Source organism: Melozone crissalis, unplaced genomic scaffold (genome assembly GCF_028551555.1).
Source record: "Melozone crissalis strain CALT ecotype California unplaced genomic scaffold, PUWL_Pcris_2 ptg000045l_1, whole genome shotgun sequence".
NCBI lineage: Eukaryota > Metazoa > Chordata > Aves > Passeriformes > Passerellidae > Melozone > Melozone crissalis.
In genome coordinates, this window is record NW_026535823.1 from 4051141 (window position 1) to 4068053 (window position 16913).

At 42.0% G+C, this 16913-nt stretch overlaps 1 protein-coding gene across 1 annotated transcript in view; it reads left to right on the forward strand.

Annotated features, from left to right (window-relative positions):
- The first annotated feature begins 7088 nt into the window (after nt 1-7088).
- KIFAP3 (kinesin associated protein 3) overlaps nt 7089-16913 on the forward strand; it is a 65906-nt gene continuing 56081 nt past the window's right edge. The window contains exons 1-8 of the mRNA XM_054285884.1: nt 7089-7234; nt 10888-11019; nt 12216-12370; nt 13450-13505; nt 13989-14130; nt 15224-15323; nt 16059-16183; nt 16611-16709. Of these exons, the coding sequence (XP_054141859.1) occupies nt 7203-7234; nt 10888-11019; nt 12216-12370; nt 13450-13505; nt 13989-14130; nt 15224-15323; nt 16059-16183; nt 16611-16709 (841 nt within the window). The 5' untranslated portion in view covers nt 7089-7202. The remainder of the gene's footprint in view (nt 7235-10887; nt 11020-12215; nt 12371-13449; nt 13506-13988; nt 14131-15223; nt 15324-16058; nt 16184-16610; nt 16710-16913) is intronic.

The window sequence follows — 16913 nt, forward strand, 5'->3', positions numbered from 1 at the left end:
AAATATATTGGTGTGAGGAAGAGGCCATGGGTGCCCACAGCAAAATGCCAGCAGTCTGGTGATGGGTTACAGTGATGCAGCCCACAAAGAACATCAGGGACAGTAGTGTTTTTCCTGCTCTACAGAAAATTCTCAGTTACACACCTATAAAATCCTCAGTTGCACACCTGTGTGCTTCTCTGTGCCTGCACAGGAGGTGGAATGAAGAAAAAGCATACAGAGCAAAATTAAAAGGGGAAAGTGAAATAAGGGGAATGGCTTAAACAGCTTGCAGATGGTAACTAAATTAGCTGAAAGCTGAAGGATTGTTTTTTTCAACACACAGCTCAACAGCACTGTAAAACCTCCATTATTGTAACCCAGAAGCTCCTGAGAACCAGTAACTTCCAGAGCTGAACTTCTCCTATTTTCTTACTCATGGACCAGCCAGTTCCTGCTTTTTCCTTCCCCCAGTCCTTTCCAGGCTCCTGGAAAGCACAGCTGGGAGGGTGAGGGAATATTCTATGCCCCATGTTCCCTTCCACCTCCTGGGTCTCCTGTTGCCACCCCACCCCATCACCATCCTTCCCTCTGACAGCCTCCTCCAGGTGCTCCAAATGCTCTCCTGCTTTTCCCGCACCGAGCAGGGCGAAGGGGCAAGTGCACTAAATCAAACCCAAGCTCAGCCTCTGCTAGGTTCCTTCCACGATGGAAATAAAACAAATTAGCATCAGGACAGACCCTGGGAAAGGATTTACTCCACACTCACCCACATTCTCTTTCTTAAACTCCTGATATAAAGACTGGTAATAATGGGGAAGCATCGACTCATAAATCCTAAGGTAAGTCATTCCATGTGTTAAGTGCTATCCCAGTAAAATTTTATGCTTTATTTCAGGTCTGAATTCATCTAGCTTGAATGCCTCTCCTTGTACTTCCATTCTGCTACATTTCTGATGTGCTTTGGCTAAAATTAGGTGGAAACAAATACAAAAATACTGCAGAACTAGAAGAGTTTTCCTGGGTATGAAGAACAATGCTGGTGTTGTCCATGACAGTTAAAAAACTTAACAAAAATATTTTGGCTGCAAAGTGTTGTGCAAAATATTCACTTTTTAAATGAAGTGTCTGAAGTATTTAGAATTAATATTGAAAAATTGATATTTCCCTCTTTAATCCATTTGAAATTAGTTAAATGTCACCAGAGCAACACCACTTCAGCTGAGGCACTCATTCCTTGCTCTGCCCTTGCCTTTTTTGGACAAAAACTGAAAAAAAGAGGCAATTATTGTTGTGCAAAGTAGAAACAATTTGATGCTTACATGCAGAATCCTTTTCTTTTGAAGGGGAGGAATTCCTGATTTATGATGAAATATAGACTTGTTCAAGTGTAAAAGAGACCCCTCCTTGAAAACACTTTAGCTAGTGCTTAACTTTATTGCTGTGGCAAAATTAACCATGTGCTTGAGTGGTTGCAGAGTCAGAACCATAAAATGTCACAGCCTTTATAGCTATGAGCCTGCTTTCTGCCTGCTGCATCTAATAAACATTAAGAGGTGAAATTCTGTCCCAGCTGGGGTCAGTGGTAAACTCCCACTGATTTCAGCAAAACCAGGATTTTGCACAAGAAATCCCCCTCATGGTCATCAGGGGTCACAAGATGACATAAAGAGAGAGAAGCCATCTGTTCCTTCTTGTGTGGACACTTCCATATTGAATCTTTTCAGGCTGGTTGCCAGGAAATGAGGAGAAATGGAGAATGCAAATCCTAGTGCAGCACAAACACTGAACATCCATATCCAGGATAGGTGTGGCACTTAGGGATGTGCTTTAGTGGTGGATTTGGCAGTGTTAGGTTTATCCTTGGGCTTGATCTTAAAACTCTGTCCAACCTGCAGGATTCTAAGATTCTGTGACACTGTACAAGGTGCTGTTCTGCCTTCCTCACAGCAAAATTCCCTCTTAAAGGTCTGGTCTGGACTCAGGCACATGGAAATCCATGGAGATGGTTACTTTACCACAGCCCCAGAAGGAGCTACAAGGCCACCAAAGATCACCATGGAAGGCAAAAATTCTGATTTCAATAGACCAAAGAAGAAAACAGCACACTCTGCTTTACAGTGAACTCTGTATGAAGAGATCTGCTTCTTCTCACATCTTCAGATGTTTCTTTTAATACCTGAAACAATGGAAACCTATAGGTAATTTTCTTCCCTGGTTTGAATGAGATGAAAATTGATGCATTTACTTAGCTCAGTGTTATTATGCCTTGTTATGTTATATTAAATTAATTATATCATATAATATCTTATCACATAATATCACATAATATCATATATCACATAATATTAATATATTTAAAATATATTTATAATATACTTAAATAGAAATAATAAATATATAAAAATATATTAAAATATATAATAAGTGTAATAATTAAATATATATTATATTATATTATATTATATTATATTATATTATATTATATTATATTTATTACATTTATTATATTTTCACATCATATCATATCATACCATATAACATAATATTAATATATTTAAAATATATGTATAATATATTTAAATATAAAAATAATAGAAATATACATATTAAGATATATGTAATTTTTATTATTTAATTATAATATATATTATATTATATATATATTTACATATTTTTATATATAATATATTTCATCTATTTAAAATGCATTTCAAATATATTTTTAAATACTTTGTATTTTAAATATATTATAAAATACAAACCAAGCTCTTTATGAAGGATCTTGTTCTCTTCTTCTCATTTTTGTGAAGTCTCACATTCAAGAATAACAAAAGCAGCCAGGATTTGCCAGCACAATCACGTGTCACACTGAAAATGACCTTGTCCTATGCAGATATCACTGTCACTGCTGATCAAAAAGGCACTCAGGAGTCACCTTGATCTGTGCTCCAAGATTAATTCCATCCAGAGGAGTTAAGCCAGACTTTCCCTCTGCAGATCAGATTTTGCTTTGCCTATTTTCACTTCCTCCTCCCAGTATAAACTTTTAAGCCCAGAGTTTATTACCTCCATTCCTCAGTCCCTTCCTGTGTGACAGCATCATCTCCATCCCCCACTGAGCTGCACAGCCCAATCTCCGAACATGTTTCCCTGGAAGTCATCCTTTCAGAGTGCTCCACCTTATTTTAGCTAATAAAGCCTCTTCAGGAGTTTTATGCACAGTTCATTTTACAAGGTCCAGGCAAATGTCCCAAATTCATTATTTTTTCTCTGGATTCTTTTTTTCCTGAGAGCAAGATGCAATCTTTGATGGATAGATTACAAATTTCAGGGCTGCTTTGGTTTCTCAACTCCACAAGACACAAGAGATTAGTCTATTACATTTCAACCATTCCATTTGCTACAGAAAAACAATGTTGACTATTTTGGTTGAATTTTGTTTTTACAGTGATGTAAAAGAAACCAATCCCAATGCATTTTCAACATGCAGTCTTGTCATATACCAAAGGTTTATTGAAGACAATGGAAACACCTTTTTAGGCTTAAAAATCACTGCTAGCATCAGTACTTTTCAATACTAAGAAAACAAACAGGAAGAAATAAAATCAAGTTTACCATGAGGCAATGTGGTGGGTGTTGCTCCAGTGTCACTCAGTGTATTTTCATAACATGTCTGCAGCTTGACCAAAAAAATATAAATTTGGGGAGTTTTTGCATAAAAATATTGTTAGTTACTCCATCTGTGCTTATTCTACCATAAATCTATATATATATACATACACACACATAGATACATGTACCATATGGGAGCACTCCACAGTTCTTTCCTCTTGATTTTTACCCACCTGCTTCACTCCTCTTGCCCAGCTTCTCCTCATCTTTCTCCACCATTCTCTTCCTATTCTGATTTTCTCTGCAGCCCCCAAGCTCTTTCATACCCTCCTTTATATTCCTTCACTACAAAAAAAAAAATCTCTCCTTCAGGCTGACTCCAGAACCATATTTCTTGCAACTGTTCTATGAAAAAAGCCAAACTACCTCAAAACCACCTAAACAAAAGAACAAACACAAAAATCTTGTATATTCCAGCTTCTACTTGCCCAGCTTCTTCTCATGCAGCTTTCCCCACCATTCTCTTCCTATTCTGATTTTCTCTGCAGCTCCCAAGCTCTTTCACACCCTCCTTTATATTCCCTCACTACAAAAAAAAACCAAAATCTCTTCTTCAAGCTGACTCCAGAACCATATTTCTTGCAACTATTCTACAAAAAAAGCCAAACTAGCCCAAAAACACCCAAACAAAAGAACAAACACAAAAATCTTGTATATTCCAGCTTCTGCTTGCAACTTGATCACCCTTCTGCCTCAAATTCCACCCTCTCTTTCCTCCTCTTACTTCTACTATGCAGGTAAGGAGATATCCAGAGTCCCATCCCATAAATTTCATCACACTGTAAGGACAAGGATGTAAGGAATTATGCAAAACAACATCAGAAGCTCAGGGCAAGGCTGCAGAACAAAACCTCAGGCAACAGGTGCTCTGCAGTTGAATTTTAGAAGAATCCACCATGCAGTACCTGGGGTTTGGTGTTTGTGCCACGTGGTTTTCTAAACTCAGCATCAACTGGTTGTCACTGCCCAACAGAATTGTTTGATTTGGCAGAATTGTCTGATCTTTGTTGGCTCAATACCTACAAAGCTGAGATATTTATTTCACTTGGACACCTTCCAGCCTCTGCTGTCCCTTCAGGTCCTGACAAAGTTTTAGCCCAAACATCATGGCACACTGAACTGGAATAAATGTTCCTTTACTTGTATTTTTTCAGTTCTCACGTTCTTCTCTATCATTCTCGTCTTGTAATCTTTGGCCTGTTTTCTATAGATGTCTAAAACTAGACTCCATTCACAGGCATATGTGACCAGATAAATAAAATAAATTCATAGTGAAATAAATTAAGACTGTCAGGTATTTAGTGCTCAGTAAGTATCAGATTATTTATATGGCTTCAGAGTTTAATGTTTGGCTTATGCTTATCAGGAGAGCTGCTGAAATCACTGGAGAATTATCATTCTGATTAGGTATCTGCATTTTTTTTCTTTATGACAATATTACTGGGATAAAAATAGAATAAGTAACAAGGGTGTTATGTTCTAGCAATGTTTTGTAAATTCATTGCACAAAGGTAGCACTTAATATTTCACAGGGTACTTTCTTTTTCCATTTTCTGTTAAAACAAAGGCAGGCACTGTGTGGATTCCACAAAATATTTTATTCTGCTCTGTTACAGATTATGAAAGTATAAAAATTCTTAGTCTTTAATGGGATTAGTAGACATTAAGTATTTATTCTTAATATTTTGCCACAATAAAACCCAAAAGCTTTGTTGTCTATTATTTATTTCTGCATTACCCCTATGACTCTGGGCAGACAGAATTTTCAGTTGTAAAGAGTACTCCAGAAAACTGCAGCCCATTAAGATTCTTTCTGAGACCTCTGGGATATGATGCTGTTTGTTTGATCTTTAGAGTGGCTTGGAGACAAGATAAAGGGACAGAAAATTCAGTTGCTGGCTGACTATGTAACTTTCCCAACACAATTTTGGATTTGCAGCCACTTTGCTTGAGTCTGGAGCTACAGCTGTGTCATCCCCGTGCCCTCTGTGTGTCAGTGACCCAAAATGAAGATTATGTTCCAAAACACCAAGGCAAGGAGCTGGTGCTGAGGACCAGTGGCCAGCTCAGGTGGCCATAATGGGGCAGGACACCACAAGAGCTTTTCTTCAATCCTCCTCTAAATACTGCACACAGGGTGTGGAGCATCTCTGGATGAGGAGAGACTGCAGGAGTTGGAACAGCTTAGTCTGGAGAAGAAAGGTGATCTCATCCATCCATGGAAATGTCTCCAGGGAGGTGCCAGGAGGATGGTGCCAGACCATTTTTGGTGCTGTCCAGTGGCAGGGTGAGGTGCAAGAGCCATGAATGGAAACACAAGAAATTCCACCTCAACATGAGCATGTTCTTTGCACTGACCATGACAGAGGAGGCTGTCCAGGAAGGTGGCAGACTCTCCCTCTCTGGAGGCATCCCAAACCCCCTCTGGATGCATCCCTGTGTCACCTGCTCTGGGTGATCCTGCCTTGGCCAGGACGATCTCCAGAGGCCCCTTCCAACCCAGCCGTGCTGTGATTCTGTGAACGTTCAGAGATTCTCCCTCACTCCTGCTGCTCACAGTGTCCTGAAGCACCTCTCACCAAAAACAACTTGCTGATTAACTGAAAAACCATTTCACAATGTGGCATCCCAAACCCACCTGGGTGCATCCCTGTGTCACCTGCTCTGGGTGACCCTGCCTTGGCCAGGATGATCTCCAGAGGTCCCTTCCAACCCAGCTGTGCTGCGATTCTGTGAACATTCTGAGATTCTCCCTCACTCCTGCTGAAGTACCTCTCACCAAAACCAACTTGCTGAGTAATTGAAAAACCATTTCACAATGTGGCTTCCCAAACCCACCTGGATGAATCCCTGTGTCACCTGCTTGGGGTGACTCTGCCTTGGCCAGGACAATCTCCAGAGATTGTCCTGGAGATTGTCCAACCCAGCCGTGCTGTGATTCTGTAAATGTTCTGAGATTCTCCCTCAGGTCCTGCTGCTGGCAGTGTGCTGAAGCACCTCTGACCAAAAACAACGTGCTGATTAATAAAAAAAAATTTGATGATTTGGCAGGAGGTGGCAGTGATATCAATTTCAAAATAATTAGGAATTAAACAAATACAGAAGACTAAGTAAAGGGCACCAATCCACCTGCCTCTACTGTCCTGAGGTCAGGTCACCTTTCACTCTCGGCCAAGTCTAATAATCTGAATCATATCGACGCCCAGAAACGCAGCGTTTCTCAAGCTTATAAACTTAAATTTTGTGTACATATTTAGGGGATAAAAAAAACCCAACAACACAGCTTCTTTATTTCAAGTCGGGCCGTTCCGTGCCGTGAGGGGCCGGCAGCGGGCGGGGCAGCGCCTCCCCCGCGCCTGCAGGGGGCGCTAACGGGGAGGCAAAGGCGGGGCCGGGGGCCGGTGAGGGCGGTGCGCATGCGCGGGGCGGGGCTCGCGCTCTCCCTGGTAACGAGCACCGCGCGCGTGGGGCCGCGCCCTGCCCGGGCCGCCCCCCCCGCCAATCCCATCCCATCCCCTCACGGCCCCTGACCGCCCCTCACCGCCGCCATGCAGAGCGAGGACGCCCGGTACCTCAAGAGGTAACCGGGGAGGACGGGCACGAGGGGCGGCGGTTCGTGCCGGGGGGCTGAACGGGGTGAGGGGGGGGGGGATGTCGCGGCGGTTGGGGCGCGGCAGGTTGTGCCGAGGGTGGATGGAGTGTGTCAGGTTGTGGGGTGCGCGGCACAGGTGTTGCGGGGTGTTTGCAGGGGAATATGGGGGAGCTGAGGGGTGGAGTGTGAGGCTGAGGCTGTAGTGAGGACTGGCTTGGGGATGGATGGGAGATTGGGGAGGTGACAATGGAGAGTGTTTTGGGAGAGTGATGATGAGGTGGGTGGAGGTATGGCGAGTGAGGAGGGGCTGGTTTGGAAGCTGTGGTGAGATGGGTGAGGGAATGGCAGACAGATTTGTTTGGGCGGTCCCCCCTCAGCCTGCCCCACTCTGTTGGGAACAAGGTTCGGATGAGCACTGGGAAGGTTAAAGATGAGTGAAGGTTACAAAGGCAGGGTGGGCAGAGAGGTGGGGTGGGTGCTGCTGAGGAGGAGAAAGAGGGATTTGGAGGGTGCTCTGGCCTGGGGGTGGCTGTGGTGGCATTTTATGGTGTGTTTGGGATGGGGCACTGAAGTGACCGCAGGTTGAGAGGAGAATCGGTGCTATTAGGAGATGAGTGGAGGGGATCATTGTGTATTAGGTGCAGGTGGCTGCTTTGGGGATCAGGGATGGGATAAGTGACAGTAAGGCCAGGTTCAAGGAGCAGCAGGGAGACTGGAGGAGGTGTCAACAGTATGGCCTGGCAGATTGGGCAGGACAGGTGTATTGAATCGAAGAGGTAACTGTGGGGTATAAAGTGTATGATCTGGATTTGGTGTTGCAGGTGTGATAAATGAATGGTGCCTTTTATCTGTTTGGCAGTGAGACCAGTCAGCATAAAGAATGGGGAGCTGGCAGCTCTTGGATCTCTGTCAGCTGTTTCAGAGCAAAAGTGAATCAATCCCAAAAGATGCCAGCTCATCCAGGCCTCTGTGCAGATGTCCTGTGTCACACATGGACAGTGTCGCTTCCTCCTGTCATGCTGGTGATTTTATCCATCCTGTCTTGAATCCTAAGGAGTTCCTGCTCTTGTTTTTTACTTCCTTTCCATTCATTAGTATTTGCAGAATTTCCTGTTTAGACTGTCCAGATTTTACTTTTTTTCCCCTTACATGCCACGTATTAAGCTCCATAGTTGTAAACAGTGCAGGGGAAAAACCCCTCTTGATAATCTTTGCATGTCAGTTCTGTCATAGCAATGTCATGATGGGTAAAAAAATCAAATGCCGCCCTTAATTAAATCAACAGCTGTAACTTTAGAGCAGTGCCTGTTTTTTTAGCCTTACCTGTTCAGTTTGTGCCATTTTGTAGGAATCTGGGAATCTTTTTTTTTTTTTTTTTGTAGTCATCCCTGCAACAGGTGTAGTTGTTTCTCTTTTTTGGGGGCACAAACCCAAACCTACCTGCTGTGCTGTTTGTGGTGTGCAAGTCTGGTGCTCCTGTGCTCCCTGTTCCCCTTTGTCACCCTGCATGGGCACTCCCCCTCCCACCCAGCCTCACTTGCTGGGATCTGTTATTGAATTTTCAGCCTTACCCACGTGTGCTTTGTGCCACTTTTCATTAGGACAGTTTGCTTTTGCTTTTTCCCTCTAAAGGAATCAGTTAATAAAGGATATTAACACTCCAGCTTTGGCTATGTGAGCTCAACTTGCAGCTTTTGTCTGTGGAAAAATGCCTTCCTCTTTAAAGCTTGAACTGAGCTGGGTTCTTGTTGACAAAGCAAGCAGTGGAGTGAAAGGACAGGCTGATGTGCTTGAGAGCTCCCCAGTGCATTGCTGTTTCTACTCATTATAATATTTGCAGTTTCAAATGTTTTATGAGGTGATTTACAGACCCAGGGTGTGTAGAAAATCAGTAAATGTGTTTGTAGATTTGAGGGAATTTTTTTTTTGTAAATGAAGATTTCCCTTGTGATGCTGACAGTCTGAATGCAGTGTTTTCCAAATAAAAACCAATTTCAGTGGCTGGGGAGTACATTTTAGTGCAGGTCCTCAAGCATTTCACAAGGCAGGATTTTCAGAGAGGGAGCTTGGCTGTGTGTTGATTTGTGACTTCATGAGCTCAGAAATAGCTCAGGCAGAGAGGGTGTGTGTCAGTGTGAGAGGGCAGAAAGTCTCTGCAGCTCTAAGTTCTTCAGTTTACCCATCTATCCCTCTGAAAGAAAAACATTAACACCTGCTTCAAGGTACTGCTAAAGGGGAACAAACCCAAGTCTCTTCAAAAAATCTCAAGTCATAAAGGGAGTTTTGCCATGCTTTCATGGAAAATGTTATCCTCCAGCACTAGGGAGATATTTTTGTTTGCTCTGTGTAGCTTTATATCCTTGCAAGGCTGGTAGTTGAACTAGACTCTTGCTTTCCTGACCTTTCTGTGGTTTGTGGGGTTTTTGGGCAGCTGTATCTCAAGACAAAGGTATTTTTTGCAACTGTACCTGCAGAAGGAGAACTGGACACCAGGGTAGCTGATTAGATGGAGACACATTTCAAACATTTTCTGCTGACAGTGGTTACAGCACAGGCTGCATCTGGATTTGCTGACATTTCCAACTTTATGAGGTTAAAGTAACTTTTCCTGATCTAATTGACCCAATGTCATTGCTATCTCCTAGATGCTGATATGACCACTGGTGAAGCCACTTGTAATTCTCTTTAAGGACATGATCTGTCTAAAAACCTGAACACCCAATAAAAAACCCACTCCACATCCCAAAAGCCAAACCTATTTTGGAGGTGGTTTTAATTTGCAGTGTTTAGCAGTCTGGTTTATGGCATGACTGTACCAAGTGGACAAGGGACAAGTGTCATCTTTACCAATAAATAAAAAAAGGTCCCTGTATTCTCTGGATGTGTTCTGCCACTGCTTGAAAACAGAAATGAGGTGTGTCTTCATCCATGTGAGCCTTTCCTCAGGAGCTTGGATCTGCATGGACACAGAATTGTTGGCACAAAGGAGGAGAGAGCAGGACAGGCCCTTTTGGCACTGGCATAGCCCAGAATGCTTCTCCCAAGAATCTGTAGCTGTAGAAAAGCAGGCAGACAGGATTTATTTCTTTTGAGGGCAGCTGTTGGTTTTTGTAATCCCTCAAGCCTGGCAGCAGGCACAATGAGGTGAAGAACAGGTTTGTGTTTCAAGAGAGAGTAGTTCAATTGAAATACAAATGATTTGTAATTCAGTTTCTGAGAATTGTAACTACTAGGAGTCAGCCAAGAGAATGACAATAAAATTCCATTTGTAGAGGACTGCACTAAGTGAAGGGCATTAGACAAAGATTTGTCTATACTGACAGGGTAATGGGGAACCAACTGGGAAATTCACCTGCTTGGTGAAATGCATCTTTTTATTCATTATGTTGATAAGGAATAGGATAACTTTGATTTCTTTCCTCATTTCTGTGAGTAAGGCTTTACCAGTGGCTTGGATATTTCTGTACTCCAGGTAGTAGCCAAGAATATGCCACTAGCACCAGGCTTTGGTACATTTCTGTGGGATGGAATATGCAACCCAAACCCTACTTGGGTTTAGGGCCTGCTTACAGGTACCTGATTTCTGCTCTGGTGTGTTTTCTGAGCTTCTCCTTTAATCAGTTTTTTTCCCTTTATGGCAGGAAGGTAAAAGGAGGTAACATAGATGTGCATCCATCTGAGAAAGCCCTCATTGTCCATTATGAAGTGGAAGCAACAATTCTGGGAGAGCTGGGAGACCCCATGCTGGGGGAACGCAAGGAATGTCAGAAAATGTAAGGTCATAGCAAGCTCTGATATTTTATTTCAATTTTTCTGTATTCAATAACTCAGAGTACCACCTACTCTGAGGAATTGTAGTTTATAATCTTTGTGGAACTTAGTGCTGGACCAGCAGAGGGTTTCAAAGCCAGGAAATAACACGTGCCTGGGAAGGTTAACATCTAAAACACACGTTGTGAACTGCTTTTCAGCCATGTCCTTTAAGGTGTTTTGTAAAGGAAAATGATGACTCCTGTTTTACATGATGGGTATTTGAGGCAGAGAAAAGTGATTGTTTCCTGTGCAAATGGTAGTTCATGTTGGAGCAAGGAGTACCATTGAACCTCCTGACTGCCTTGTGCTCCAGCTGTTGCCTCTCCTGTTGTTTTGATCTGCCCAACCAGTGAATTCACTGCTTTATCTGCATTTCAATTTTGCCTGGTTAATTTCTTTCAAGACCATTAAAATATTCCCCACTGGAAAAGCTGAGAGAACTATCCTAACTTCATCTTTCAAGCTGCAAGGTTGGATCTGTTCTAGGGGGGTTTTATCTCTGTACTGATTTCTCTTTGAAAATTTGAACTGAAGTGGCTGCCTGTGTGAGTGCGTGTTGAGGGAAAAAGAAAAGAGAATCTTTAAATTGTCTCAAATTTTTGAAAATATCAGAAGCATACTTGTGTTGTCAAATGAATCAACATAATTTGCATCTTCATGATGGTGGAATTCCTTTTTTTTCCAGCCTGTTGTTAATGCCCACAGAGATTTCTTCCTGCTCTTTGCTTGTGGACCTAGATGCTGTGGGAGACTCCTGGCACTGCAAAAGAACCTTTCTGTGCAGACAAACACCCAGAACTGTCTCTCATTTGGGACTTTTTTTGTCTCCAATGCTCCTTTGTGGTCCTGTGCCCTTTTTATGGGATATATCCAAATCAATTCCTGTCTTTTATATCTAAGATGGCTGTAAGGGATCTGTTCAGCCAGCTGCCTTTAATGTTGCTGCTTGTCAGCTCGTGAACAGTTACACTCCACCAAACCTGTTTGACACTTGCTTGGCATTTGGAGTTCAGAGGCACCACTTGGACATGAAAGGCACGGGCACTGGGTGTATCAGGATCATTTCTGCTTTGAGAAATTCTTGATTGTATAAACATAATCAAAAGGCTGAAGGTAAAAAATGTAAAAACTGAAAAGAGACTTGTCTGTGTTGCAGAATTCGGCTGAAGAGCCTCAATGCAAACACAGACATTGGTTCCCTGGCTCGAAAGGTTGTTGAAGAATGCAAGCTCATTCACCCCTCCAAGCTTGGAGAAGTGGAGCAGCTGCTGTACTACCTGCAGAACCGCAGGGATTCCTCAGCAGGGAAAGGTAAAAAATACAGAAACAAAGCAGCTTGGGACTGGGGTGCCTCAGCCTTGAGCAAATACTGAGGTGTTCCTGGCTGAGAGCCCAGTGTGCCTGATGTACCAATTCTCTGGGGATGTCACAGTAGGAAAACTATCTTTATCACCCTTGGAAACAATTATGATCTTGAAGCCAGGAAATTACCTTTTAAATAACCAAATTTATTGTATTATTTGGTTACATTTAGTATTGATGCTTCTTAATGGCTGCCTTGTGCTTTAGCAGGACTTGAGAGGTACAGATTTGGCTATTGGGTGAAGCCTCATCATATTGAATCTGCACTTACAGTAACATCAAAAGTCTCTAAGGGCATCTTTCTAGAAAGATCTCTGCCATCACCTCCTGCAAGGGTACAGAGGGTGCCTAGGCTCAGTTTGGGCTGTGTGTAAAGCTGGAAACTCTCAGAGCCTGACAAGCTTTGATGCCTGGGGTATTTCTCTCATCTCATCATCTAAAGTTCCGTCTTGGTGCTCCTATTTATGTCTTAAGTTCACCTTCAACTTTCTGCTCAGGGCACAGTTGAATATTTAACATAAGATTCTACATTACTTTGTGGTTACCCAGGTTTCTTGCAGCCCTGAAATGGTAAGCTTTGTTTTCAAACTGGATTCTTAGTGAGACAAATTTAAAATGAAGATTTATGTGATATATGGGGTTTGATTGTAAGAGCTTTGTATGTTTAACCCTCTTTCACTCTGCATTTCTGTGTCTGGGTGTGTCACAGGGCACAAGCAGAATCAAAGCTGCTGATGTCTCACTGTGGGAGTGAGTGTTGTCACTCTGGGCTTGTTCTAAGGTTTATTACTCTCTATCTCCCCAGCTGATAAGGTTATCACTGATCATTTAGACTGAGTTGTCAAAAGGCAGCTGAGGATTTGTTGTACTCCCTAGGACTGTTGGGGTTCAGAAACCTGTGTTAGTGTGGTAGGTCAGCTGGACACAAAGGACTTTGACCTTGATTTAACTCATTATGAGAACACTGGACATGTGTTTGATCTGTGTTTGTGTGTAACTTAACTGCACCCACATCTTTTTCTTTGTAGAAAGGAAAGAGAAAACCAGCAAGCCAAAAGATCCACCCCCATTTGAAGGAACAGAGGTAAGTATTGATGTTAAAAGAGAAATGCAAACTTTGTTTGCTACTTCACTAGGCAGTTACAAAAGGGAGGAGGGGAGAGGAAATGCTGAATTCTTGTGGGTTTTTTGCTTCTTGATTTTTAAACAAAGAACTTGGTTTGGAAATACTGCACAATGGGAAAAAATTATCTCCAAAAAGGGTAAAATATTTGACTTGCATACTTACCCTTCCAAGTATAGCACACAGCAGGACTGACAGTGAGGACTGCAACATCAGACGAGACATCCTGAGCATCCTTTGATTTTTAGGAATTACATCTCCTCAGATTTCCTGCTGTTCATTGGCAGTCATTCTGCATGTGTTGGGATTTTTCAACTTGTATTTAATTTTTGCCTAAGATCTGTGCTCAGAAGCTGAGTGCCCTTTGGTGTGACAGCTGAATTGTGATTGCTGGTGTTGATTTACCCTGTCTCTCAGTGAAAGCCTTGCTCTGACTGCTTTCAGATTGATGAAGTTGCCAACATCAATGACATGGATGAGTACATTGAGTTACTGTACGAGGACATTCCTGACAAGGTGCGGGGCTCTGCCCTCATCCTGCAGCTGGCCAGGAATCCTGATAATTTGGAAGAGCTGCTTATAAATGGTAATTTTAAAACCCAATGGTAATTTCTCTTAATGTGCTGTTCATTTGTGTCCAGGGAAAAGTAGCTCACCTTTAATTTGGGATTGTCTTTAGTTTGCTAGGCTCTGTTTCTCTGTATATAATAAGGTGACCATCAAAGCTCTGTTGGGTTTCTCTGCTCACACTGGTCTTAGGTGAGGCTAATACTGAAATCCTCCTGGCCTCTAGAGGCTTCAGCTTTTTTTTTCTGATCCTGGTTATTTTGATGCTCAATTAACTCCAGCTGGCATTATTGCTGGAGATGGGAATGTATTGGTATATTCAGTAGATCAGGGAACTTGCCTTGAAAAGAGAATTTGCAAGCTGACATGAGTTAATTTTTTTCTTTTCTTTCCTTGCCCTTTTTGTCTCTTTGCTGAGCCCTTATACCCTCATGTATTGATGACTTCAGTACATGCCCATCTTGCTGTGTCGCCATGGAAGATGGGGTGGGATGGGAATGGTGAGCCATGAAATAATGGCTTGTCCCTAAGAGTTGTTGAAAATATTTAGTGCTTCAAGTTCCCAGTTGCTGCTTTTGTGATCATGGAACGTGGTGTAACATGAATAGAGACAAGCTAGGGGAGCATGACTGGAAAAGTGAAATTAAATAAGACAAGGAGCAACCAAATTATTAAATAATATGAAGTGGATTCACGGGGGAAAATAAATGGAAAGAGGGATGAGAAATATTGTCTGTCCAGGCAGAATTTAAAGGGGATTTGAAAGTGAAAATTGTAATGTTTTAGTCGGGGGACACGATGTAATATGGAGCACAGAGCTGGCAGAGGCCACAGAATCTGAAGGTTAGTGGTAGTTTTGAGATGAATTCAGTGTTTGGTTGCACTTTCCTTCCATGCTGCTGCTTCTTGGGGCTTGAGACATGCTGACCACCCAGGGCACTCTCTGGTACTGCCTCCAAACAGAACTGGTGAGCAGTGCTGCCTGTTAAAGTGAGACACCTGTGAGAGTGTTCCACTAGAAAACTGATACGTGTTTTCAAATTCTGAGGCTCACAAGCTAAGAAGGAGGGACCCAAAATGCTGATGCTTCTCTAAATCTTGTTTCACTTCAGAAACTGCCCTGGGTGCATTGGCCAGAGTGCTGAGGGAAGACTGGAAACAAAGCATTGAACTGGCTACCAATATAATTTACATTTTCTTCTGCTTTTCAAGGTGAGTGCAGAGTCCCTGGATTTAGGAACATAAAGAATGTAGCTCTGCTTAGTGGCTTTTCATTTGTTTATTGCTCTGTGCTACAAAACTTCACTGAAACAGGAAGAACAGACAGAAACATGCTTGTGCCTCAGTTTTATCACTTATAACAAAAAGAACTCTCGTGGTGAGGCAGTTTGTAAGGGAGCTGGGAAGAAGCTAGTAAAGATTGACTCAGCTTTGTGTCAGAAATGAAAGGTGGCTGAGCTGCCACCTCTAATTTCCATCTGCACACCTAAGGGAGGAAACTGTTTAAAACTGAAGTGAGCACTTGCTCTTATTTAGCTATGCCAGTGTTTCTGCATACCCTGCCTAGAAATAATTCAAGCAGAAATTGCATTTACCTTGATTTTAGGTCTCTATTTTTGATGAGGAGAGTGCTCTGAAGCACTTGCAGAATGGAAGGCAGGGCTGAGGGGAAAATCTTTTCCTTTATGCATAAAAATTGAAATGTGTTTTTATTTTGATCTGGATCAACAAACTATTCCTTATTTTTCTACAAGTTGAGAAAATATTCATGTTTGCAGGGATTGTTCTTGTTTTGAAATAATTTTCCAATAGGAAAGTGCTTTAATGGGGTAGACTGTAAATACCTTTTTTAATATTTGATGTGGTGCACTATTACTACCATAGATGTCACAGTAGATATGGAGTTGTTGGCCTTTATTCCTCACAAGTATTATTTCTTCAATGTAGTTTCTCTCAGTTTCATGGGATAATCACACATTACAAAATTGGAGCTCTGTGTATGAATATCATAGACCATGAACTGAAGAGACATGAGCTTTGGCAGGAAGAACTTGCTAAAAAGAAGAAAACTGATATCCTTTTGATATTCTGCTGTAGCCTGATGGCTTCTGACTTGTCTTGTTGTTGAGTTACACAAGATGAGTGCACAACACCTTCTGTGAAAGCAGTAGAATTTACCAGAAAGTGCAAAAATATAATTGCAGATATGAGAAAGACCAAAAGTGAAGATTTTGGGATGTGGAAGAGGTTAAGCTGAAGCTGCTAAAGCAGCACAAGAAAAAAAATATTGTCTTTTATCAGCAGTATGTCTTAGAACATCTGTGCTGCTTAGTAGGGTGTAAAATATCCTGGCCTGGATTGCAGGTGTGAGGGAGAGTTTTGACACTGGGTATTCCATAGATCCCTTGCTTTTCACTGGTGATTGAGAAACACTTTCCAGGACAATTGTCACCTAGCCTGCATCACTTTTCTCTGAACTCCTTAACTTCTCTAATTCACGTGATGAAGATCCTGAAAATCAAACCCTGAAAAAGGACTATGAGAAAACTTACAAGAAATACAAAGGGCTGGTTGTCAAGCAGGAGCAGCTGCTTAGAGGTACCAAATCCAAATAGCAAATTATTTTCTTGTTGGTAAACATGGCTGAGGGATCCTCTGGGATTCTTTTTACAACCAGGATGTCTTAAACATGGATGAGTATGGAAGAGTGTTGCCCAAGAACTGGGAAAAGACAAATACTTAATCAGATTGTTTGACATTATTAATAATTTTAAAAACCGTTTGTCAGTAGAAAAGCAAAAG